The 24,399-nt window shown below is 44.6% G+C and overlaps 3 protein-coding genes across 23 annotated transcripts in view; 2 read left to right on the top strand and 1 right to left on the bottom strand.

The window, feature by feature from the left end:
- Positions 1-6,372, top strand: part of UNC80 (unc-80 subunit of NALCN channel complex) — a 131,606-nt gene extending 125,234 nt beyond the window's left edge. For all 13 annotated transcript variants that reach the window (XM_075756060.1, XM_075756050.1, XM_075756055.1 and 10 more), the window contains 4 exons: positions 1,328-1,409; positions 1,917-2,028; positions 3,191-3,402; positions 4,220-6,372. In XM_075756060.1, the coding sequence (XP_075612175.1) occupies positions 1,328-1,409; positions 1,917-2,028; positions 3,191-3,402; positions 4,220-4,489 (676 nt within the window). In that variant the 3' untranslated portion in view covers positions 4,490-6,372. The remainder of the gene's footprint in view (positions 1-1,327; positions 1,410-1,916; positions 2,029-3,190; positions 3,403-4,219) is intronic.
- Positions 6,373-8,019: 1,647 nt separating this feature from the next.
- Positions 8,020-23,687, top strand: RPE (ribulose-5-phosphate-3-epimerase). 5 transcript variants are annotated; one of them, XM_075756041.1, is made up of 6 exons: positions 8,020-8,168; positions 8,317-8,396; positions 8,589-8,728; positions 9,036-9,170; positions 9,335-9,421; positions 13,607-14,115. In XM_075756041.1, the coding sequence occupies exons 1-6, from the start codon at positions 8,032-8,034 to the stop codon at positions 13,859-13,861; spliced, it is 834 nt and encodes a 277-aa protein (XP_075612156.1). In that variant the 5' UTR covers positions 8,020-8,031; the 3' UTR covers positions 13,862-14,115. The 5 variants fall into 5 exon arrangements, with proteins under 5 accessions (XP_075612156.1, XP_075612157.1, XP_075612160.1 ...); XM_075756042.1 differs by having other exon boundaries at positions 8,020-8,179; XM_075756045.1 differs by lacking the exon at positions 13,607-14,115 and adding an exon at positions 9,873-10,429 and having other exon boundaries at positions 8,020-8,179.
- KANSL1L (KAT8 regulatory NSL complex subunit 1 like) overlaps positions 13,996-24,399 on the bottom strand; it is a 66,231-nt gene continuing 55,827 nt past the window's right edge. For 4 of the 5 annotated variants that reach the window (XM_075756038.1, XM_075756040.1, XM_010301536.2 and 1 more), the window contains 4 exons: positions 23,682-23,736; positions 17,967-18,079; positions 16,245-16,425; positions 13,996-15,621 (listed from right to left, as the gene is read on the bottom strand). In XM_075756038.1, the coding sequence (XP_075612153.1) occupies positions 15,373-15,621; positions 16,245-16,425; positions 17,967-18,079; positions 23,682-23,736 (598 nt within the window). In that variant the 3' untranslated portion in view covers positions 13,996-15,372. The remainder of the gene's footprint in view (positions 15,622-16,244; positions 16,426-17,966; positions 18,080-23,681; positions 23,737-24,399) is intronic. The other variant, XR_012836010.1, reaches the window with a different exon arrangement.

The raw sequence follows: 24,399 nt of genomic DNA, 5'->3' as shown, positions 1-24,399 counted from the left end.
CTAAGGGCAGTAACTTCTGCCAAAGCCAAGAATGAGCTGTTCAGGAGACAGAACTTTTTAAGCCTGTCCACAGACATCCTCCATGCCTTGTCTGACCATGTCCTACTTTCTCTGCTCCTGTAAGGTCAGGCAGTAAACCTTCACTCTGTTGGTGGTACTGAGCTCCTCCGGGGAGATCCAAGGAAAACATCTAGAGAAAAGAATGTTGTTTTCCTTTAGATTAATGCAGGCCAAAGGCAAAATGGGTTGTAATACCGAATCTTCAACAATGCATACCAGATATAGCTGAAAGTTGCTTAAATAGGACATGTGGCTCAGTGGATTCCAGTCTATCCCAAATAAGCAGCTGCCTGATTTAAAATAAGTCCATCTTAAATGTTAGTTGCTATTGTAACCATATGTCTCTCAGACATAGTTCATTCAGCTAAAATGTTTTGTGACCGCTGTCTGCTAAATGACCAATTTTTAACTGTTTGGAAGAATACAGTGCTTTGATGAAAATGAGGGGAGGGTGGAATTATTGTATCAAGTAGATTAAATGGTCAGTTGAATGGTAGAATGAGATGGTGTATAGCTGAGTATGTTTTATTACTAAAGGTTCTTTTACTGCAGATATTTCAGATTTCTTGTGCCAAGGTATTAAAAACTAAAAAGCTGTGGTTTTTATATGTATTTTTATATATATATAAAAATCTACGTTTACTTGTCTTTTTTGTTTGTTAGCCACAAAAAGACTTAAGGCTGCAAGTGTTGAGTGTGGGGCCTTGTTCACATAGCTCATGCATCCATTATGTGAATGGATCCTTTGTCACTTTGTGTTTGTTTTTCGTTTGTTGACTTAAATTGAAATTAAAACCAGATGACAAAAATGTGATGAGGCTGTGGAGTCTATTTGGAAGGAAAAATATAGCTTTTACAACATTGTCCTTGAAAAAGGAAAAGCAAACAAGAAGGCTTTTGAGCTAGGGAGCTGATATTCTTGCCTTTATTGATGTGGCAAAGGATGCAGAGAAGTGAGTGTTGCTCAGTGGGATGCATCAATCAATGACTGAAAACTGAAATCTGCAGTTATTTATATCTGGATGCTACCTGTGCGTGGCCAAGTCCTGAATGCCATGACTCCACCTCCCACCCCTTCCTAAGCCCCAGAAGCCACAACCCAACAGACACGTCCCCCCCATCCTTCAAAGACAGTATTGCTCTTTGAAGTGACTGTGCCATTAGTGGTTGGTTGGTTGATTTATTTATTATAGTCACAACTGCCAGGACACCTACTAGTTATACAGGGTGCTTCTGTGCTTGGCCTAATGCTGTCAACATCTAACAGGGTGGCAAGTGTGCAGAGTGAGCCGGGACAGCAGAACCTTCTTCTGCAGCAGCCCCTGGGGCGGAAGAGAGGCCTACGGCAGGTGAGAACACAGGGAGTGAAGAAACTTTCTCTCCTTCTCTTTGAGTTGGTTTTGTTTTTCTCATCTGTGTCTGTTTTTAAATGATTTGTGCATGTGACGTGTCCCTTTTGCCTAATTTGTGACATACTAGTGCAGTCTGTTGAGTTAGCAGGGACCATAGCACAAGTCGTAGCTGTGAGGTCTGACAAATCTCTAAGAGAGGAGGTGCACTTTGTTTTCAATTCCCCAATCTTTTCCTCTGCACGCTTTTTTTTTAAATCAATTACATCAATTAAATGATGGTCACACAATCTGCATTGCATTTGTATTGAAACTGAAAAAGCTCAAAGCCCAGAAGTTCATATGAAGGAGATGTCTAAGCAATGGAAACTTTAAAACACGTATCTGCTAAAAGTAGAGCAAATGGACATCTAGAGGAATAGATAACGGTCATCTATTCTCCTTACAGAGGAGAAGTTGTGTAATATGTGAACGTACATCAGCCTAACTCTTTCCTCCAATGTTTAGCTTCGACGACCACTGCTGTCACGTCAGAAAACTCAAACCGAACCTCGTAGCCGTCACGGAGCTCGACTTTCAACCACACGCCGGAGCATCCAGCCAAAACCAAAATCTAGCGGTAGGGCAGTGCTGCATTTCCAGAACCAGCACTTCATATTTGAAAGGAGGAAAATACTGTGGTGGTGTTTTAGCTTAAAGGAAATGTTAGTATGTTGTTAGTAGCCTATATTAAAGTGAAGTCCCAGCAGTTTTGTCCTTTTTCCTAGTAAGTGGATATCCTATCAGAAAATCACCCCCTCAGAACACTTTGATGGTTTCTTCCAAAGGCTTTCAAGGTGAAAGAGGACATGGACAGTGAATTATCATGTCTACTAGAGGTGTGGAGAATTCAGGAGACTAGGTGTCTAGTCAGGATGCCTTGTCCAAAACCTCCAGATGTGCAAATTTTGAAGCTTCTATTGACAGTAGTAGAAAGAAGGAAATTTCCCATAATTTCTAAGCTTAGCAGTGCAGAGCTTTGAGGGTTGTATATGGAAATTAATATAGGACAGTTCTAGTCCATGCCATATGTTTCCAGGAGTCAGCACAGTCAAGCAGAGGAGGTGGCTGTATTCTTTACCACCTGAAGGGAGCAGTTAACTTTGGAGGAAACACCTGGGAGAGCAATGGTTGCTTGCACACTTTCTGGGTTGCTAACAACTCAGCCAGGACGATGCTTGGGCAACAGTGCTGCTGGAGATGTTTATCATTAAAGCCAACCCAAAATAATAAAGAGCAGGAGCAGAGATATCAGTTTTACTGTTAAGTTTTAGTCTTTATTGCCAGATAGTGGACTCAGTCTGCAGGAATGGGGGGAAATCAGCTGCCCTTTTTCTTTTCTCCTGCAAAACCTTGGGCAATTCCCTTATATATTTGCATCTCAATTTTCCTTTTTTAGTTGAGGGCAGAAATGCCTAACTCACAGAGGAATTCAATTCAGTATATTCTTCTGGGACAGAAAGATGTTATGGGTGACATTTATCTCACCAAGCCATGATAAAGATAGGTAGGGTAACCAGTCTTCAGGAGATTCCCAACTCTTGCTGTGGCTTTACAGGAAGTCTAGGGTAAAAGGCTTTTAGATTAGACTCCAATTAGACAGCTTATAAAGACAGAATGAATCATGAATCCTGTCTTAGTTGTAAAAACTGCAGGGATTCTCTTTCTTATTTTCTTCTTGTGTTTTCCTTCCCAAATTGTAGCATTTTAATACTCAATTTTCTGGGCTTTGTACCCTTCAGTGGAGCAGAAGCGGTCAGTGACTTTCACTGAAGCCCAGCCTGACACAACGACAGCCTCCCCAGGGGACCCATCAGCTCCAGCAGCCCCGCAGCAGGGCTGCAGCCGCAGCAGCCCCCAGGCGACCAGCAAGCAGGAACCGCCAAGTAAACCTGTGCTGACTTCCTCACCTGCCATCGTAGTGGCTGATCTCCACAGCCAGACCACTGGCCAGGTAACGTGACTGACGGTTTTACTATGTGTGTCTTACTGCTTCATCAAAGCAAATTTACAGGGAAATGTCTGATGCATTACAGCACTATAATGAAAGCTGGTGGGTGAGTGAAGACAGCAAACTCTTCTGTGTGTCTGTTCTTTAGGCTGAGTTTGCTGTCTGACCCCTACTTTTGTAAACCGTTCGCTTCTAGATCTATGCAATGATTCTTAATTTGCAAATATATTTCCTGTGTGTTCCCTTCCCATCTTCCCGTCACACACAGTAGTTCTTCTGGACCTGGAAGTTTTCATCAACAGGATTTTACCGCTTGCTCTCTGAGAAATGTGTCCTTAAGGAAGGACTCCCCCAAAACCTGAAGACTGTTTTAGCAAAAGCATCATGTTTCAAAAGAAATTGCTTGTCCAACATTTTTCTGCGTGGACACTACGGAGGACAGTGCGGGGCATTCATCCCTTCAACACATCAGTGACATTGAGGTCACTTTTATACGCCCAGATAGCTAGTGTCTGTTGGGGATTATGTCCTTTGTCATGAACAAGTGAAAGGCACCCGTCTTGAGAGTACACTAAAAAAGATGAAGTGAGGAAGTGTTAATGACAGCCTTTCTGATCATTGCTACAACTTTGATTCGCCAGCAAAAATGTATCATTTTTAGGGCAAAACTTCATGGCTTTATAATCTGCAAGTGCCTGGCCCTTCATGGTAAAAAGTAGTTCTGAATGAGAAAATATTTTATAGATGTCCCCTTGCTTTCCCCCCGCCCCCCTCCTTCCCACTTTCTCTGAGCCTGACCACTGGCTCTCCTCAATTGCAGAGTGAGGCACTTTCTGCTGAGAAGGAGAAGGAAAAAGAGGAGGGCTTGGAGTCCCGGCCCACAACAGCACAAAGCACCCCACCCACACAGCTCTCTGACACCGAGGACTACGCTGGCCTTGAGACCACCAGCTTGTTGCAGCACGGGGACACCGTCCTTCACATCAGTGAGGACAATGGGATGGAAAACCCCTTACTGGCCACCCACTTCAGCTTCACGCACGTGGAGCTTGGGGAGACCGACGTCGATCTAGATGAATCTCATGTTTAACTCTTGGGGAAGTGCAGGAGTGGGAGGAGGAAGAGAAAGCGTACCTTCTGCTTTGAGTTCCCTGGTAACTAGTAACTAATTAAAACAAGAGCACTTTATTAGCCGAAAGCAGAAAATAGCTAACAGGCAATTGCTAGACTGGCAAATTTCTGTTTGTGAAATCTCCTTCAGTTCAGGGCAAGACCGCAGGAACAGAGAATGTTCAGGGTAGGGGTGTGTGGGTAAATACGTGGTCCATAAAACCTTGATGTGGCAGCCATGTATTGTGATCAGCAGCCTCGCTGGGTAAGTGGGGTGTTGTACTGTGTGAGACAGAGAAGAGAAACCTCCTTTGAGATTATGCCCGAGATTTATTTTTGTAGCGTTTTTGAGAGGAGGGCTAGATAGTACCTGAATCCAAGGCTCTCACACCTCGGTACTGACAGTGAAAACACTGACAGACAGTACCAATCTAAAGCTTGATTTTCACAAGCCTGGGACCATTGTTTCTAACTTGCAGATCAGTGATAAGCACCATGGAGCAATTAGACTTTTTTTTTTTTTTGGCACTGCAGACTTCAGTTGAGTTTACTTTTGTCTGTTGGTTTCATTCCACTCTGTAAGACACTAGACTTGTGCTACAAAAATATTTGCTCTGTAAAACTACTACAGTATATGCCATAAGTAGGAATGCACATGCTGTGCACAGATACAGATGGGCAGAGTGAGTGGTCTGCAGATGTATAAATAGCCCATGCCATCCTGCTTAAATGTACTGAGTAATTCATCTCCACAGCTTAAAAAACCCCCCAAGAGACCACATCTGGAATGCATGGACCTAGCGACTGCTCCGCTGATGCTGTCGTATGTACTTAGATATAGGGATTTAAAGTAAATATTTATATATGGTATTTTCATGTTGCTATATATCTAAATATAAATATATATGTACATTGTAAACAAAAGATGGATATTGCAGGGCTGAAAACTTGATGAAAGAATCTATTTTTGGCATGTTGAGATTGTATTTAAAAAGGTTCCATTTTATGTACATAATGTTCATGGCTGCAAGTATTAGACATAAACATATATATATATATATATGTAACATTTATATGTAGGTGGAGATCCCTGTGGGGGATCAGCTGAAGTCACAGCTGAGTTACAGGCTATGCTGCATCATCATGGAATTACACTGAAATATGAAGTTAGCCATTAGCTGCTTACCAGCAAACTGCAAAACAGCTGTGAAACAAACCATGAAATCATAAGCAACGCCCATAGTTACCCTGTGCTTTGGGAATCATATACTGCCTTTTCCAGCTTGCGTTAGAAGAACTAGAGTTTATAATCACAGCATTATTGTACAGAGGAAAATGTTTTAGATCATCCCGAGAGTCTGTAAAATGTGCTAATTACCAGTTTGGCTCCTGAGGGCTTGTAATTTGGATGCATGCATCATAAAACAGCCTTACTGAGGACAGAGTGCGATGGCCTCCTATCCACCTCCGAAGAAAGGCCTTGCATCTCTCTTCAGCAGCTCTGAAATAACTGTTTAAAATGCTGCTGTAGAACTGACTGCCTCGCTGCTGTAATGCAGCATGCAGTTTTTACTATTGCATGGAAAATGAACCACATACCTGACAGCAGGTTTCAGCCTGCAGAAACCCATGGAGCCTTCGGGCTGCGCTGCCTGGTATTTGCCAAATGCTCAAATTTGACGGGAGCTGTTCACGCTGGTCTGAGGAGGGAATTTGTGCACATTAAACCTCTGAAGATAGCAAAAGCTACCCTTCTCCCAGGCTCATGGGTGTTGAGTATTGGTGAGAGATGGAGACTCTCAGCACCTCTTGGGAAAAGCAGGGCTGAAAAGGCAACTATTTTATAGTGTACCATCCGTATATATATATATGGGTGGTGCGCTAACAGAACTTTAAAGTGTACATGTTTTTGCAATAGAGATGGTTAGGTGAAGATGGCAGTGTCTTGATATGCTGCTCAGTGTGCATCCTGAGTGACAAACTGCTTATTCTGCTGCTGACCAAAACATGCTGTACCGCTTTCTTATCTCCTCAGCGCACTGGAGCCAGCACCAGCTACCTATAGGAGACTGCTTTGGATTAGCTCCTAGCTTGGAGGATGCTCAAAGAATTGCTAAATTCCAGATGCTAAGTTTTATTATTAACAGTGACGCACAAATGAGAAAAAAAACAACCCCACAACAACCAGCCAAACCCAAACCAAAAAAACACAGCTTCACTTTCAGATCCCAAGGTAGGCTGGGTTACTGGCAGCTGGGTGGGGGAGGAGAGTTTTAGATGTGAGCTAAGCGAGGGGCTGGACACAACACATAGAGAATTCATGGTGCATTTTATAGTGACCTTTTCTGCTGAAAATGAGAAGGTAGCACCTTCCTTAATGAAAAGTAGATGCCTCACCATGGTACTCCACTCTAACGATGACAAAATAACTGTGATTTACTTCATTTAACTCAGTATATGTCACAAATGTTCCCATTAAGGTTTTCCACTGCCACTGGTGAACCCACAGTAGTAAGCCATAGCAAGGACTACAATGCCTCTTTTTAATGTCTACCCTGCTAGAAATCAATGCAGCTTCCAAGTGATGTAATCTGTAATTTCATTTTATTCAGGTGGCCAGGCAGATGGCTTTGATTTTTGTTGGATGATTGTTGAGAGAACAGGCAGTCAGTCTGTTTTCTCATGTATTTTACTTTCCTATCATCAGTTGCACTTAATACTGTACTGATGAGGTGCATACCATGTGCTTTAGCTGGTTTTGTGCTCTCCTCCAGTATCTCTGTAACAGAACTGGTGTGTTTCTGCTGTGAAGACAAACGATGCTGCTTCAATAGTGTTAGAGGCCTTAAGCGCATGTCGTGTTCAGCAAACGTCCAGGCTGTGTGTCTTGTCGGTGTGTCAGTCGGTCCCTTCGCCTCAGCATTTTACGCAAATGTTGTCCCGAGGACTAAATACAGAGGAGTGACGGCAAAAGGACAGAGTTCTGTGTTTAAGCCTCTTGCGCAACGCCGCGTCGCTCTCCCTTTCTAAAAGGCTTCGATGCGCTGCTGTCTCAGGCGGCACGCAGCGTTCGTTGCCGTTTACCCGTTCGCGTTCACCCCGTGCCCCGCTGCTCCCCGGCTGGCGCGGCTGGGAGGTGTGTGCTGTGGGGCCGTGGGCCCCCCCTGCGTGGGGAACGAGCCGTGGCAGGGGCGGGGGGGGGGGGGTAAGGCGGCCGGGCAGGGCCTCTGTGCGGTCCCTGAGGCCGTTAGGGAGCCCCAGCGCCCCCGGCCCCGCGGTGCCGGACGTGGCGGGAGGACCGGACACAGCCTCCAGCCGCCTTATCTCGTCCGCGTCGGCACCGCGCGGTTCCTGCGGCGCGGCCAGGAAGGGCGGCAGCCCCGCAGCAGGCCCCCCCCCCGCCCCGGTCCCCGGCAGCCCCCCCACCAGTCCCCGCCCGGCGCCGAAAATGGCGGAGGGGGCCGCGGGGCGGGGCGGTGGCGCGCGCTCGTGCGTCCGTCCCGGCAGGCCGCGCGGCGACGCATGCGCGGGGGCGTCGGTCGGCAGAGATGGCGTCGGGGTGCCGGATCGGGCCGTCCATCCTCAACAGCGACCTGGCGGCGCTGGGCGCCGAGTGCAGCCGCATGCTGGACTGCGGCGCCGACTACCTCCACCTGGATGTAATGGACGGGTAACGGCCGGGGGCGGGCGGGGCCGGGCCGGGGGCGCGGGGGGCGGCCGCCCCGAGGGTGCGGGCGGGCGGCCTGCCCCGCCCCGCCCGGCCGGGTGTAACCTGCGGGCGGGCGGGTCTCTCTCTTGGGCCCCAAGACACTTCGTCCCGAACATCACCTTCGGCCATCCCGTCGTGGAGAGTCTGCGCAAGCAGCTGGGCCAGGAGCCCTTCTTCGGTAAGGGCCGGGGGGCGGCCCGGCACGGCCCGGCCGGGCGGGACGCGGGTCGCGGTTTGGGGGTGCGGTGGGAGCGGCTCCGGCCGGGCCCTGGCCGTCTGGCAGCGGGCGCATGGCAGGGGCCGGCCGGTGCTGCCGCCCCGGGCGCTGCCTCACTTGCTTACAGCTGTCCGCTCTGCTCCCCTCTTCCAGATATGCACATGATGGTTGCCAGGCCAGAGCAGTGGGTGAAACCAATGGCTGTCGCTGGCGCAAACCAATACACCTTTCATCTAGAAGCTACAGACAATCCAGGGGCATTGATAAAAGACATTCGGGAGAACGGGATGAAGGTGAGGGGAGCATAGGACTGCAGTAGCACGTTGCACTTGGCTTAACAAACAGCCATATTTCTGGCAATGAAAACCCATCGTTGCAGTTTCAGGTGGTCAGAGATTGGCACGTGCAGCCCTAACACTGTGCGCAAAGTCAGTCTTCAATGTTAGTTGAAGACGATCAGGAATCTTTCTTTAAAGCTGCCTGTTCTTACTGCGCATAGACAGGCACAGAGTTTCCTAAGAGGCTGTACCCAGCTTAAGCCAGTCTCGCTGCGTTTGTGCCATCCTAAGGTGCGCTGGGTTTGTCTTGCCTCTCCTGCAGGTTGGCCTGGCCATCAAGCCCGGCACTACAGTTGAACATTTGGCACCTTGGGCCAATCAGATAGACATGGCTTTGGTGATGACAGTAGAACCTGGATTTGGAGGGCAGAAATTTATGGAAGACATGATGCCAAAGGTAAAATGAGTTTCTCTTTCCTTATTTATTGAGCTTAAAGCTAATGAAGAGTACGGACTGTGGTGGTGAGGTGGCTAAACCTTGTCTGGGTGTGTAGGAAGCTATACATAACTGCAGCAACTGAGCGTGGATCTCGCTGCCAACCTTCTTACACTGTTTCTCAGGTTCAGTGGCTGCGGACACAGTTTCCCTCGTTGGACATTGAAGTGGATGGAGGAGTTGGGCCTGACACCATCCATAAGTGTGCAGAGGTAAGAGTCTGGAGCAGCAGTCTGTCACTGTGCTAAGAGACTTCATTGTCCCTTGGAAAAGAAAGGTTAGGAGGAATTGCGTTTTGACCATTAGTTTTCAGAGGGAAGTGCAAGGCACCCTTAATGTCAAAATCTACTTGAGGTCTAATCTTGTGCCTTTTTTTAATTGCGGTTACTGAAGCCTCTCCTAAGCTAGAGAAGTTGTTTGTTTCTTGTATGTTCGGGTAGACAGGAGCAATGATGGAGAAATTACCTATTTATTTGGGGAAGAACTGTCTTTTCTGAATTGATTTGTGGTTGCAGTTAGAGGAATGTTACCTGTGTCCCACAAATAGCGCTTGTTTGCCCACCAGTCTAGAATTCACCACCTCCTTATGTGTTTTACAGCGAGAAAACTCTTGAAGCAGTGGATCTGTGCCGTGTTACTGAGCGGGTGTTTAATGTCTTTCAGGCAGGTGCAAATATGATTGTATCTGGCAGTGCTATTATGAAGAGCGCAGATCCAAGATCTGTGATCAATCTGCTAAGGAATGTGTGTTCAGAAGCAGCTCAAAAGCGCTGCCTGGATCGATGAGACCTACCCAAGCAGTGTTCAAGAAGGCTCTGTGCGTGCAGGAGAACCCTTGTTTCTCATGCGTAAGGGAGGGCTGGATGAACGTTTAATTACAGGAACTTGTTGCTGCTGAACAGAGGAATCATTCCTTCGCTGCAATGAAGCAAGCAGCAGTGAAAAACATTCTGGCTGTCTTTCAGGGTTGGAAGCGCAATGGTTTGAACCTGTCTCTTGATTCTGTGGAGGCTAATTTTACGGCACAACCTCTTAATGCTGACTGGATTGAACCAAACTTCAGTCAGTTTTTGCTTGCTAGAAGAGTGTAGCATCACCCCGTGCAATCTCTCTCGTGGAAGACTCTAATCAAACTGCATTCTGCTGTCTGTATTTTGTCATTTGATCTGTGCATTCCTACAAAACTTTTCCAGTGTCTGCATTAAACACCCTTCCCTTGATGTGGTAAGTCTCCTTTAAGATGACTGTAAAAAAATGAGTGGTTTTTGGTAGTAAGTTTGGGGAAAATGCAATTTAAGAGAGCTAAAAAATCCGACGGATGATAGAAATGTTTGTATCTTTTGCTTTTACTACATAGAAATACTTGACCTATGTAAGTCAGCTATCAAAGTCATCCGTGCAACATCTTTACCAGGTCACAAACTGTGAAATATCTTCTCATTTACCTTTCAAAAAGCAAGTTAAGACACTTGTGTATGAAATTCCTGGAAGTGATGAGATTCCATGGAAGAATGCTGCTTTGAAACCCTACAGATTGTTTAAAAAAAACCCGAACCACCTTTACTTGACCCACAGCCTAATCCTTAGTTTGTGCATATGCCTGAGTAAACGATGAAGATAGTGACGTACAGGATTTGGAAATGTGGCTTTTCATGCTATTGGAAGCAGGAGGACAACGGCTCTAGTATCCTTGCTTCCTGCAGTTGACCTCAAGCTGGTCTGAAAGGGGAGTCCAACCATTTGTGGTTTTTTAGTAATTAATTTTAGGAAAAAAAAAGTCCCAAAGTCATGCCATTTAATTGAAGGTACCACACTTGGTTCTGAGCACGGAACCACAGAATGTCTTTTCTTTCACAGGTTGCAGTCACTTTGTCATTTTAAATCTGGTAGTTTGTGCTTCCATTGACTGTCAGGTCAGCAGTGTTGTGGGAGAGAGAAATTACACACACAGTAAAATTACTCAATTACTTTACGCTGTCTAAATCCCACCCAGGTGGGTTTATGCAGGCAGCTTCTTAAAACATCTAAGGTTAAAGAGGACGTAACATCCATGGAAGTAACAGTAATGATACTTGGTCTTTTAATGCTTAAGACTTGTGCGGGTTTTTGTGTGTCTGTACATTAACAGTAATCTGTTAGGCTCTGTTTAGGCCTGTACTAGGTAACATAACCCCACAGTGGACGCACCACAGCCGCAGGACTTGAACCAACCACTGACACGAAAACCAAAATTGCTGCCTGCACGGTATCTGTGAGGCCAAGTAACCCCCAGGACCGTTAGGTGTTGCAATACTCTGATAAAGCAAAGTTTCAGCAACACAGGAGAGCACGGTCTGGTGATGTCACGTGGTCTAGAGCGATCCAGGGTGATCTGACAGAGCAAAGGCTCTGTCTGAACTGGAAAACAGGATAAAAGAAACGGATACAGCTGAGTAAGGCGGGGCTCAGACATGTGCTCCACAGGGTGGTACAGTGCATGTCCCTGAGCAAGATTAAAAAAAAAAATCTGCAGTAGACACACACAAAGCTTAATTTTAATAGGGCTTAGAAGTTTGTATTTGTACTTACATTCCATTAAGGTCCTGGATGCAGAGATGAACTGTTTATACCCTCATAGCAGCAGGGAGCAGAACATAAGTGGCCTTAAAAAATGTCTCAATTGAAAATGATAAACAAAGTGCAAGGGAAATGGCTTTCTTTGTGAAACTGCAACACTCCAGTTTCATGGGGGGGGGGGGGGCTTGTTGCATTATGTTTAAGTTGGTATTTCACAGTCAGCCTTTGTCATACCTTCAGCCCAATATTAGAAGCAGTGCTGACAGCTGCTTTTACAGCTTAACAGCCAAAAGATAAACAGCTTTTTTTCTCCCCTGTTGTTTAAAATTTTGAAGAGGAAGGAAAACAAGCAGGGTTTTTGTGCACATTTTATGGCTTCAAGCATCAGCCTGGCTCTGTGCTCTCAGCCTGCCCCTACCACCAGCGGCTTCCTCCCACCACCAACACTCATGCAAAACCGAACTGTCTGGAGGCGAGAGTCCAGCTCTGCAGGGAAAAGGGCTGCCGGCAATGAACTAGAGTACTGGTGCTAACTGCAGCTGCATGCAGCACAGGGAGAGAAGATGAAAGGAGGGGTCTGGTCCTGTGACCAAGTTCAGTTAATTAAGTTTTCTAACCCTGTCCCAGTAGTGAAATGGGGCTGCTGAAAAATCAGGTGCCTCACTGGCTGGAGTAGACACAGAGAGTAGAGACAGAGAAGGCAGGGCACCGTGCCTGCTCTGCTGCAAAAAGGTGGCAAATGGTTAGCAGTGCTGTGGATGAGGAGCAGCCTAGGGCTTCCTGAAGGGCATCTTGCTTGATATGCGCACGTGGCGTTCCCCCTCTGCTCAGAGCTGCCCCTACCGGGATGAAGGGCTGCTGGAGGTAGGCAGGTGACATGAGAAAAGCAAACGCAGCCTGGTCTTGGTTACCCACTGGCCTTTGCTTGCCGCAGGGCGCCGCTCAGCTGACGGCAGAAACCTGCACACCACTAACACTTGTGGCAGGTGAGTGGGGAGGAAGAAATGCTGTGGCACAGTTCTCTGACCATGCAGTCAGTCAAGCAGATCTTCATGGAGGCAGCTGCGGTTTGCTGCCACAAGGTTGAGCCAGCTGAGAGGCAGCTGTTAGAGAGAAGACTTCTGACCCGGCTGGGGTAATGACCAAATAGACATTTTTATAGTTTCTCCGGGGATTTTTTTTTTTTTTAAGTCTCCTGGCTGCCTGGCCTTTCTTTGCCAAGCCTTTTTATTGCCTTGTGAGGCACTAGCTGGTTCCCACAATGGCTGACAAGAACATCTAAAGAGGGGACAAAGAAAACGTGCTTACCCTTGCTCATATCAGTAACCGCTTGTGCAGCCCCTGCAGCTGGCAAGGTAACAAGCAACTGCTTTAGGCCAGCCCACCAGGGACCGGCCCAAAAGTAACACAATGGTTCAACAGCACACCACAGCCGGGAACGGAACAGCTTTACAGTCCACCAGGCTGACCCGACTTGGCTAATCCAGCTCCTTTCACACAGGGTTTTTTCGGCCTCATTTTAACACCCTTACCCCCAACCCTGCAATCCAGAAAAACTCTCCTCTCCTTCCTGTAAACACTGGATTGCAGTTCCATTTCCTGACGGTACCTTCAGGACATGCAAGGCGGCTAGCCGGCTGGTTTACTCGGTCTGTCCCATCTCTGAAATTGCAGAAACTCCTCGCACCGCCTTGGGGATCAGAGCGAGCAGGAAGCCCTGACCTTACAACAAAGCTGGGTGAGCACTGGTCGGATCAGACGTCTTAATGAATGGATACGGGTAGGGAAAAGACCTGCAAAGCATTTGAGACACGTAACTGTCACAAACCTTTTCCCAGCAGCAGATGCGCATGCAGGACAAGAGAGATGGAAAAATCCACCTCTGTATTGAGACGCCGGGGAGACCTTTGCCTCACAGCACCAGCGCAGCTCCAGTACAACAGCAAAGCGTAGGGCGAGCGCCACTGCAGTGTTTGCAAAGCCATTCTTCGGCCAAGCAGGTCTCTGTGCCAGGAGGAAGCATTGCTGCTACTTCTTCGCTTCTAAAAGGCCATCAAATTCAGACTATATACAACATATATAGAAATAACTTTTAATTAAAAAACCAACCTTGCATCAAAGATTATTGTATCAGACATTGAGGCAAGATTCAAGTTTAAGACAAACCAGTGTTAAAAAAGTGTTTAAAAAAATAATCAGAATGTGCAATAAACTACAATGTAGCAATAGGTTGTAGTGTTGAAACTTTACTGAACTGTTTTCAGATGCCCAGTGTATATTTCCTGTCATTTTGACCAAAAAAAAAAAAAAATTGTCACTAAAACTGGGTCATCTGTCCAGTGCCATTCCAGATATTACATGTGGAAGAAAATTTTGCACAAAAACAGAGACTCCTATAAAACTGCCTTCAACCGTCCTACACAGAAAAACTTCCTGTTGATGGATTATACCTACATTCAATGTTTAAGCTTTGTTAATACCTCTTGAGATTGCAAATACATTCCAAACTACGCTATTTAGATGCAAGTTTAAACAACTTGCTTTTGTCTCCTCACTGTGAACTCTGGGGAATTAAAAATCTATCCGGAATCACAATGGAAAGCTTTGGGGCTTTTTTCTTTATTGGTCTTCTAGACATCAATCATCTTTTCCTTTTCAGCTAGTCACCAAATGTTGGCATACTTACGAGACTCTTACAAGGCACTGTACAGAAATCTGAACAAGACTTTGTCTTTAACATATTAAAGCAAAATATTATGAGCCTCATTAGCTACTGCAGGACTGAGGAAGTAAGATGACCCAAAACACAGTATTCAAAGAGCTGCGTCACTGATTTGACTCGACTCCTCTTTCCTTCCGTTCCTCTATACCCACACGAGTGAAGCAGAAACCCTACTTTCTGAGTAGCAGATACATCGACTATTGAAATGCAGTGGTCTATTTCTATCTTACTGCTTGAGGACATCTATATGAAAACATGCCCTGGCACTACTGAGAGCTGAGTACAGATTTTAAGCTAGGTGCACGGCTTCCAGAACGTCTGCTTTGGAAACCGCTGGTTCTCACCGCCCCTTATCTTACGCATGGGTTATGCACATGCATTTAGAGAGGCAGATTTCCGCCCCATGGTCATGCCACACAGGAAGATAATCTGAGACTATCCCTTCTCCCCACTATTTTTCAAGTAGTTTTTCTGTGTTCAGTTGAAGTTGTTGGTTAAGGTAGACAGCATATTCTGCTGCACCACAATCCACTAGAACCAGAAATGCATTTGAAGACAAACAAAACAGAAAAGGATGATTATTAACAAATGTGGCAATATGACAACAGAAAGTGAATGGTGCCAGCAATTTATGTGCGCCCACTCCCAACACTGGGAATATTAGACTTCCAGCTTGAAATAATTACTTTCTCTTGGGGTTCAGGAAGAAGAAAGTGTTGTCTTTGGGATTTATCCTGCCTGTTACAAAGCAAGAAAGAAAATATATTATATGCAGCTACTGCACAGGTTTTGAATTGTGCTGTCATATGCTGTGTGAACAAGAGAGATTTTACCTTACACTTTTCTCCACCTTAATTGGCTTTCTTAATGAACCACATTTCCCTGTCACCTTTGTTTTCTTGTATTGTTGATTCCCAGGCAAACATTTTCACAGTCTTCTGACTCTTCGGTAGATTGTTTTCTTGGTGGCTGGCCATTGTCTGGCAGACCAACTGGTGCACATGAAGTACAGTGAGAGTCGCTGGGAAAAGCTGCACTTGACATTTCAGTCTGATTTGTTATTTGATCTTGGCACAGTAAAGCTTCTACCTCTTCATCTTTTAGTGGAAAAACTCGAAGTTCCCACAGCCCAGACTAAAAGGAATGAGAAGGGTAGGAGTGAGGGTGGAAAAAGAGAAAAGAGGGGAAAAAGGGATTTCAGTTGAGTCTGAACTGATTAGCTATGTGCAGAATGATCTGCTATCAAGTAACAAATGAGTGTCTTTCTTTACAATGTTTGCAGGGCTCTTCAGATAAAGAATAGGACACTGCTAGGCACCAGCTGTCAATGTAAGCTGGCTTCATACGGTTTTGAACAATGAACAGAGCTACAGTTGAACAGGCACAGTACAGGAAGAGGGAAGCTCTTTTCCATGGTGCCAGACCGTCACAATACCTGACCGCATCACGGTCAGCCCCACATCCCTGAGAAAAGATCCACCACCCCTGCACCCAGGCCTGCCGTACTCGCCTCTACTACACGTGCCTTGTGTGCTGAGCAATGACATTTTTACCTGTTGACAAATCCTGGGCTTAATTCATAAAGCATAGCGATCCGGTTCTAAACAGGAGCCCTACATTCACTCTACATAAACTAGGGTGACAGCCTGAGATTCTGATCAGTGAGACGGGAGGATATGTCCAGGTTCTTTGTTTTAGGTTAGAGAGAGCAGTCACCAAAGACCTGACCAGACCCAGAAGGTATTGGAAGCACCCACCTTGGCTTCCTGGCTCTCCCTGCAGAGCTGTGCAATCCCTGAACAGAGCGAGCTGTGGGCTTCCGAAGTCACGTCAGGAACAGGTTCAGCAGCACAATGCAGCGAGGCGCAGGAGCTGCCGTGATGGTCCTTCTGCACCGAATCTTGGCCGTGTCGTCCATCAGCATTTTTGCTGTAAGATCTAGCGCAAGATAAGAGACGAGAGTCTTAAGAGCTACCCTCTGCCCTTTCACATCACCAGGAACAGTTTAAATTTTCAAAGCACTCAGTTTCTCCATATGTGCTACCTACGTTCTACTTATTAAATCAAAAGAGCAGATGAAAACACACATGGTTCTTGACAACCTTGTTGTCACAAGCCAAAGCAAAGAGTGCTTTGTGGAGGAGCTGACTGGACAAAACAGGGCTGGAACAGGAAAACTCTGGCTGCAGAACAGCTGGTGGCCAGTCCCACTCCTTGCTCCAGGCGCTCACCAGAACGATAATTTTGGCCCGAAGTCAGTGAGCCGTGGGCTGTTCCCACTCAGGGGAACACAGCATCATTCACAGGAGCCTGTGGAGTCCACGCTGCACTGTCAGCAGGCTGTGCCAATGTAACTCCAGAAGAAACAGCACGTCCTTGGGCTCCCCCTTCCCACCTCTGTGCTGGAGTCATCTCCAAAGCAATCAAAATAATTTAGTAAGATTAAAACTTTTGACCTCGCCTTTAATGCAAGTTTGAACTAGATATAAAATACTGGCATGCATCTTAAATGCCAGGTGGAAGTCTCACCTTGCTTGTGTCAATGGCAGTTTTACTTCTGAATTCAAATAGCACTAAGATGTCACGAAGGAGTTCAGAGAGTTTCAAAATTAAGGGTACATACAGAATTTGTATTTTTGTATACACTTTCTAAAGTTTTTCTATGTTCAAAATGGCTTAAAATGTGATTCCTTAATATGGTTTAGCTCTAATTTTACCCTGTGTTAAAAAAAGCTATCTTTGTATATATATTCTAGTGGCACGGTTCACTTTCAGCCAAGGACATGAGCATATGATAAACAGCAGAAAAAGTTATCCCTGCATTTATAGGATGCTTTTTGTCCTGGCAGATTCTGAAGCAATTCTGAAGTGATTTATTTTTGTCCTGGCAGATTCTGAACTGATTTTATGATTTATTGTTTTCCCAGAACCAAACTGCAGATAGAGCTTTACGATGTTTGCTCTTATGTGCGCTACTTTTTGCAAGACTTTTAGGGGTTAGATTTAGTTCTGATGAGTTTTGCGCCAGATAGCAAGCCTGTAATAATTAAACTTTTTCACACACTTGTTTAAGCGTAAGAGCCTTGGGACAGCCCAGGACTCATCAGTAACCCATCTCTGAATGCAGTGGACTTTCAGCTAAGTCAGGTGAGTGAAGAAAAGGTTCACATTACACTTGGTGGCTAAAGTCATAGTAACTGGGAGTGGCACACTGTGTTCAGTATGGGAGTAAGATTTTTATTCACTAATACCAGGTCACCAACATGCCAAATTTCTGTAAGTATGCGTGCTTCAGAACTGCACGGCCTTCCCTTTCCAGCCACAAAATCAAACATACCTGGTACTGTCCCTGACGAGTTAATTAACGAGGAGTGCCCTCATTTTCAAAGTTCTCTGTGACAGCATTTCTGAAACTGCTGCACCAACAGCTGACACCAGTGGTTCGATAGGAACGCTCTTATCAAAGTCAATACACCTGCCTGCTATTCCTTCTGGGCCAGCGGCTCTGCTCCCACAGCGACCACCTTGCTCGCTCTCTTTTTTCATACTTTGTGTGACGTAAGGAAAAAACTTCATCTGACAGATCTTCTATCTGTAATGAAATATAGAGATAGCAGCTGCCATAATTATGACCATCACTAGAAACAAAGGCAGCCAATATTATATATAATTCTGCGAAGGTCTGTTCACCAAACAAGAGGAGACAACACAATGCATGCTTGCAGTATTCAACGCACATCAAAATACACGCATTCCAGCTTACACTCTCACTAAGCTCTGCTACGTGGGATGCTGTCACTTTCACTTTATTTCTTCACGTCTGTGGTCGATCTGAATGGATATAGAAATTATACCCCCATGCAGCTAACACATTTTTCTCTATGGTGAGAGGCAGAAAATTAAGAGGACAAGTATTCATTTGTAAATCAAGCCAGTATTAAAAGCACATAATAAAGACAAACAAAAATTCCAGGAGTTTCCAGAGACTGCTTTAGGAGGCTGGGAGGCAGCAGGATTTGCCAGGTGCTCTTTAAGCAGGGAGAAATAGGTCTGAGATCACCAAGGACTTTGATAGCTCCACATTGAGAGGAACTCAGCAAACCTGAGGTGCTGCATTCCTGCTACGAAACCAAGCAGAAAATGGTTTCTGCTTTGGAGAGACTATTTCTTAGCAAATGATTTGCATGACTCTGGTACAGCTTTAAAACAGCCCTGATCCGAGTATTTGAACTGCGTGCAGTCAAACAAGAGGCAGCTTTTTAGGTAAAACTCCTCAGCTGTAGCTATCAATCTGACCTTCACTTTCAAACAGCCATCTTCATTTTTCCATCCAGGAATTTTGCCCTGAGACACGGCTGGGTGAGAAGCACTTTTGCCTCCCTTCCCCCTCGCTCCCCAGACGGGGGGACGAGCTCTTGGCTGGACCCCTCCAGCACAGCTCAGAGTTATTTCCAAGTGCTCCAAACCTTTCAACCTTTTCAAAGTTCACCTAAAAAGCTACAGTTGGCAAGAGCATCCAAGTGCTGCAGTCATGGATTTTTTGTCAGCCACTCCCAACTCAAAAGCAGAGAAATTTTAGCAAAGAACAATTCCTGGTCACGGAAGCTGTGAAGCTGCACTCCCAGATCAGTCCCGTACAGCAATTATACTAATAATCGGGGGGTCATGGAAAATAAATTGATTTTTTTCTATAAAGCAAAATCCTCAGTGGTGTCATACAAATAACACCATTTATCTTCCAACTGAATGTGATAAAATACAGAACTAAATGCAGCATCCTGCCTGCAGTGCCAGACAGAGCCATGTGACGTAGGTTACATTGTCAGCTGGAAGTACTCCACTCCAGACAACCAAGGGCCCTGAGGTTTTCTGCAGAAGCCATTCCTGGAGTCCCGCAGCACTGAGGCAGTTCCTGACCGGTATGGGTACAAATGCAAAGTATTACAATGCATTTGTGCTGCTGTAAGCATACCTGGTAGTGGTGCTCAGCTTGCCAGAGAGCACATTTCCAACCTAGGCGGCTGGTCATACAATACAATTTAACTGGGCCAACGCGAGGGATCCCAAAGACTTCAGTGCAATCTGAAACGGCCACACGACCTGCTTGCTCAAACTGTAGCTGCCCGGTTCCTCCTCAGCCCGTCACTCAACAGGAACCTTCCGACAAACAGGCCTGCTTTGTTTGCCCATCTCGTGACTACTTTCTGAAGACTCCTCATTGCTTTTATTTATTTATGTTAAACACAAACCACTCTGTTAGCTGCTCGTTTCCTTTCATGCAAGCCAACTTAATGGGTTTCCTCCTCTCTCTGGAATTCAGCAGCTCTGTCACTTGGATGGCATTGGTACGGGGCTGCATCTCAGTTCAGATTCTGGCTTTCCAAGGTCAATGATGTATAGCGTGAAAGCGAGAATTTTATGAACTACAAAAGTGCTATTCCCTCAGGGAAAATTCAGGATTTTTCCTGTGTGCTCAGATTTCCTTTGAAGTGGAAACAAAAGACAATTTTGAAAGAAAAACTTAGACTTTGAAAATACTTTTCTTAGCAAATTGCCAAAACTTTTCATGCTGGGAAGAAACTTCATTTTTAACAAGCTTCCTTTCAAAAATCAAAGTCCACATTCCTCTCCAAGCGAAGAGTTTTGAATACAGAAATAAGCTTTACTGTTCCTTTTCCATAGCTGATGATAGCAGATTTAAGTACTTGTTTATTTAAAATTAGTTTTATACTATTCCACTGAAGACTAATGAGTAATACATTTTCTTATTTAAAAATTATTCTTTGTTCTATGGATAAAATCACATTACATCAGAGTAAAAGGTCTCTACTTGGTTCGATACAACCTCTGCCCTTCTCCAGCTTTGTAACACTTCATGTATTTCCTCCACCTACTTTATGTTAATTTAAAGTTGCTATAACTGGAGAAATTTGATCCCCCCCCCCCCCCCATTAAGGTTAGCTTGAAAAAGGACAAAAGAACTGTCATTCCTCAATGGATGGATCTGGCAGCGATGTTGAGAGAAAAGACTATTAGGAAGGTCTGTTTGTGAGGCATGTCTAATGATTTCACTCAAAGAAAGAGACTTAAAGCAAACTAAGATTTGGATCCCCCATCGCATCTAGTTAAGCTACAAGACTCTGTGCATCAACGTTGAATAGCACCAGGAATATTTCTGAAAGGTTCTCAAAACAACAAAGTCTGTGTTTCAGTCTTTGGCTTCACAGGAAACACTGAGTCATAAGCCATGAAAACACTTATGCAAAACTAATTACACACAGAATTATTCCAAAATATTTGTCATTACTAAAACAACTACAAAATAAACTTGAACATTACTTTACAACCATGGCTGGCCAGAAACTTTAACCTGGACAAAACAAATTAAAACCAAAATAAAACAGGAAAACCCATGCCACACCCTCCCATGCCTTAAAGCAGAACAGACTGCAAATTCATACATGCAAACTAGGAGACTGAAACGCTCTATTTCCAAAAAGTAAGTATTTTTAGAGCAAGTAATGGAGCAGACATAGATAGTAGATTAACTTTTGCATTGCCCAGCTGTTATGTTCGTCCTTGTAAGGCAAAATATCCAGAAATAAAAACTAAGCACCCAAAAAAGGTAATCTGTTTGTACTCAAATAAAGGCATGGCAAATAGGCCTGACTTTCAGAGTGCTGAGTTCCTGTCTTGGGAAGCGTGGCTCCTGTAGAATATGACAAATTTGGGACCCCACATTTTTTTTGTAACTTCTGGAAACTCTGGGTGCAAGTCTATTGTTGGGATACAGGTTGTTGCATTGAAAGCCTTTAAATGAAGAAGAGAGAGAAGGGAAAAAAGAAAAAGGTATCAAATAGAAGAAATCCCTACCTGGTGGTTGACACAAGGACTACTCCCAAAGTTTTAAATTTAGCCATGCAGAAGGTAGGCAGAAAAGAAACTATTATACAGTACCACCACAGGCTGCTATGCAGTGGAAAGGAAAGAAAAAGCTTACTTTATATAAAAGCAGAAAGTACATTTTGCCCTCTCTTGTCCTTCAAGAATGATCTACTGAAGCTTGCCTTGACTTCAGTACAAGGAACAATTTCAAGAGTGTCAAAGTGGGAGTGCAGAAAATGCAGAAAGGTAATGCTGCTGGTTTCTGATGTCTTTTTTTCAAGCTTACTCAGTAACAAATCTAACTCAGCCTTAAACCTAAAGCACGGAAGTGGAAGAATTACGATCAGACAACCACCTTTTCTCAGTACTCTGAAAAACATCCAAACCAATTAACATGATCCCAAAAGAAAGAGGGAGAATTGGCAAAGGATGATTTAGACAAACAAGATCTTTAGCATTTTTCTCTGGTCTGACATCTCTCCCCTCTCATTCTACCCAGCAGCTGACAGACAATACAGAAGCAGTGGACCACGGCAGGAGGCAAAGCTGCTTTATTGTTCACTCAAGTTATTTCCTGGCCAAAGGATGAATCATACAGGATCAACTAGTCATGCCAAATACAAATGTACTGGGAGGGCTACTAAAGGAGTGATTAGTCCATGAGCTTCAGAGAGGCACCTTGAAGTCCCTACAGCAAAATATGCTCAAAGTACGTAAGACAAGTAATTTGTGTGGGATCTGAAATCTAAACAGGAAATCCACTGAGTCTTCCAACCAAGTTCCTTGAAGCCCTAAAGGGGCATCACTGATGAAATTCTATTTTCCCCCCCCAGATACCAGGATGAAGAGAGAGCAACAAACAGATTCTCAAAGGACAGTGTGCCTTTACTGCCTTATTAGTTATTCTCCAAATGGTTTAATTAAATATCCTTGCAGGAGAGTTCTCTTGTGTATGCAATTTGACCTTCCCACTACAAAAGAAGATCAGGAATGTTTCCTGCTAGCAGAGGTGGTACTAAACCAAAAAGTGGTGGTGGAGGTGACATAAATCTGACCACCAGATTTCACGAGAACTTCTCAAGAGCATGAGAAAAGGCAGGGACAGAGTAAGTTTTTCTCTTCCTTCTGACCCAAGAATATGGTGTCAAATGAGTGCAGCTACACCAGGTAGGGACCTGAGACCACGATACTCTCCGAAAGGTAAGGTTCATTTCCATGGAGCAGGCAGCTACAGACCTAGTAAAACTCCAGGGAAGCTAGCGCCTTTCGTCAGAGTGGCATAATGATTTGGTTACTGTGTTTAGCATAACCTTCTGTTCTGCTACCCAAATGCAATCTGTTTCTGCTACTAAGGCACCTAAACCCCGGTTGTAGAGATTCTCTGACAAAGGAGCTCAAGAACAGATATTGTGGATGAAGGTACGAATAGAAGTTCTACAGTTACAACAGTTGATAATGGCCTATAGCAGAGACCGGAGGGAGATTAGAGATGTCCAAAGGACAGCAAAACTGGCAGGGTTCTGGAAACAGCCACAAAAAGACCGGAAGGACAGAAAACCAGCCTAGAGCCCAGACCTGCTGGTATGCTCACACTGGGGTTAGCACATGCCTCAAACTCCTGATTAAAGGAGAAAGGGACCCCCAGCTGCAAAGACCACGGACATTCCCTGGAAGAAAAGGGTAGATTTCTTATGTCTGGAGGAAGCAACAGTAGCACACAATGTGCAAACTTAGCTCAAGAGGCAAGCAGGAAATGCTGACGGTTATGTTGTTCCTGACAAAGCAGAAAGAAGAAAAGTTTGCTCCCAACAGGAGGGTTGCAGGAAAATGAACACTGAGAAGAAAACTGAGGAAACCTGCTGGGCCCACAAGCAAAATGCCTGTTACCTCCTGAGAAGCAACATGCCATGGGAACTGGCCATGGAAGAAGAGGATGAGAGAGAAGGACAGACACCACAGCACAGGTAGCCCAAAGGGACAGTCGTACGGGGACGCTCAAGAGCAGGCAGGCGGAGGTCTGACCAAAGGGACCCTTTGGGAGCACTGACCGTGTCAGCAGCAAGGCACAGAGGAGCCAAACAATGATTATTAATGGATATACTCACAGTTCTGTCATCCACCACAGGATCGAGTAGGTTGGGATAAGACACATTTTCACAATCTGATACTCAATACTTTATTTTTGAAATTTGAAACTTAACCAGGATTTGCATGAAGTCAGTGACTTTGGAAATATGTACTGATTATCCCAATTATATATTGTATCTAGTTTAATTAAAAACTTGTGGTTTAATTAAAATACAGCCTACCTCTTCTTCATCTGTATGAGATCTTTCTAAAGGTTGAAATTCAACAACTCTCCAGCTAGAAATGAGACAAGGTAAGTAAAATTAGTTTACCTAGAAGCTGTTTCATTATTTCAGCAGTAGAGATGACTCTTCTGTTCCTACACTATATTGTTAATTACTCCTTCTTCCACACTACTTGTGCTTCAAAATTTCTTTCAAATAAAATAATTTCAAATTTAAGGTGCCGGTAACAATGCCCAAAATTTACATTTTCCTTTCCCTACCCAGTATCTAACCTTTCCTTTTCCCAACACAGTCTTTAAGCTATCCAGTAGAGTCTTAATAGTATTTTTAGCTTTAAAGACCATATAAAAGCAAATACAAATTAGAGATTTAAAATATGGAACAATTGCATTTAGTCATTTTTACTCTGTTTTAGCAATCTAAAGAGGTTCTTTTTCTTAAAAAAAAAAAAAAAAAAAAAGATGTCTCCAGAATCATGGAAAAATTAAGCTTACTCTACTGTATCAGAATGGATAAATTTTAAAAATATATGCTAAAATCAGTTCTGTTTAATTCACTGAAAATAGTTAACTATTGTTTTATGAACCATAACACACAAAAAAGTCAGCAACCTCCAAATTAACGTTCAGAGCATGTCAGCCTTATGGCACATTTCAGGCCACAAATATCACTACCATTAAGATGATATAAACACACTTCTATTTTTAGCCAGTCT

Source organism: Balearica regulorum, chromosome 6 (assembly GCF_011004875.1).
Source record: "Balearica regulorum gibbericeps isolate bBalReg1 chromosome 6, bBalReg1.pri, whole genome shotgun sequence".
In the NCBI taxonomy this organism is placed as follows: Eukaryota; Metazoa; Chordata; class Aves; order Gruiformes; family Gruidae; genus Balearica; species Balearica regulorum.
This window is presented reverse-complemented; position numbering and strand designations above follow the sequence as displayed.

Coding starts and splice junctions, on each gene's coding strand:
- RPE (XM_075756041.1), top strand. CDS start 8,032: ATGCGCGGGGGCGTCGGTCGGCAGAGATGGCGTCGGGGTGCCGGATCG. Junction 8,729..9,035: donor TTCGGGAGAACGGGATGAAG/GTGAGGGGAGCA, acceptor CCTCTCCTGCAG/GTTGGCCTGGCCATCAAGCC. Junction 9,171..9,334: donor TGGAAGACATGATGCCAAAG/GTAAAATGAGTT, acceptor ACTGTTTCTCAG/GTTCAGTGGCTGCGGACACA.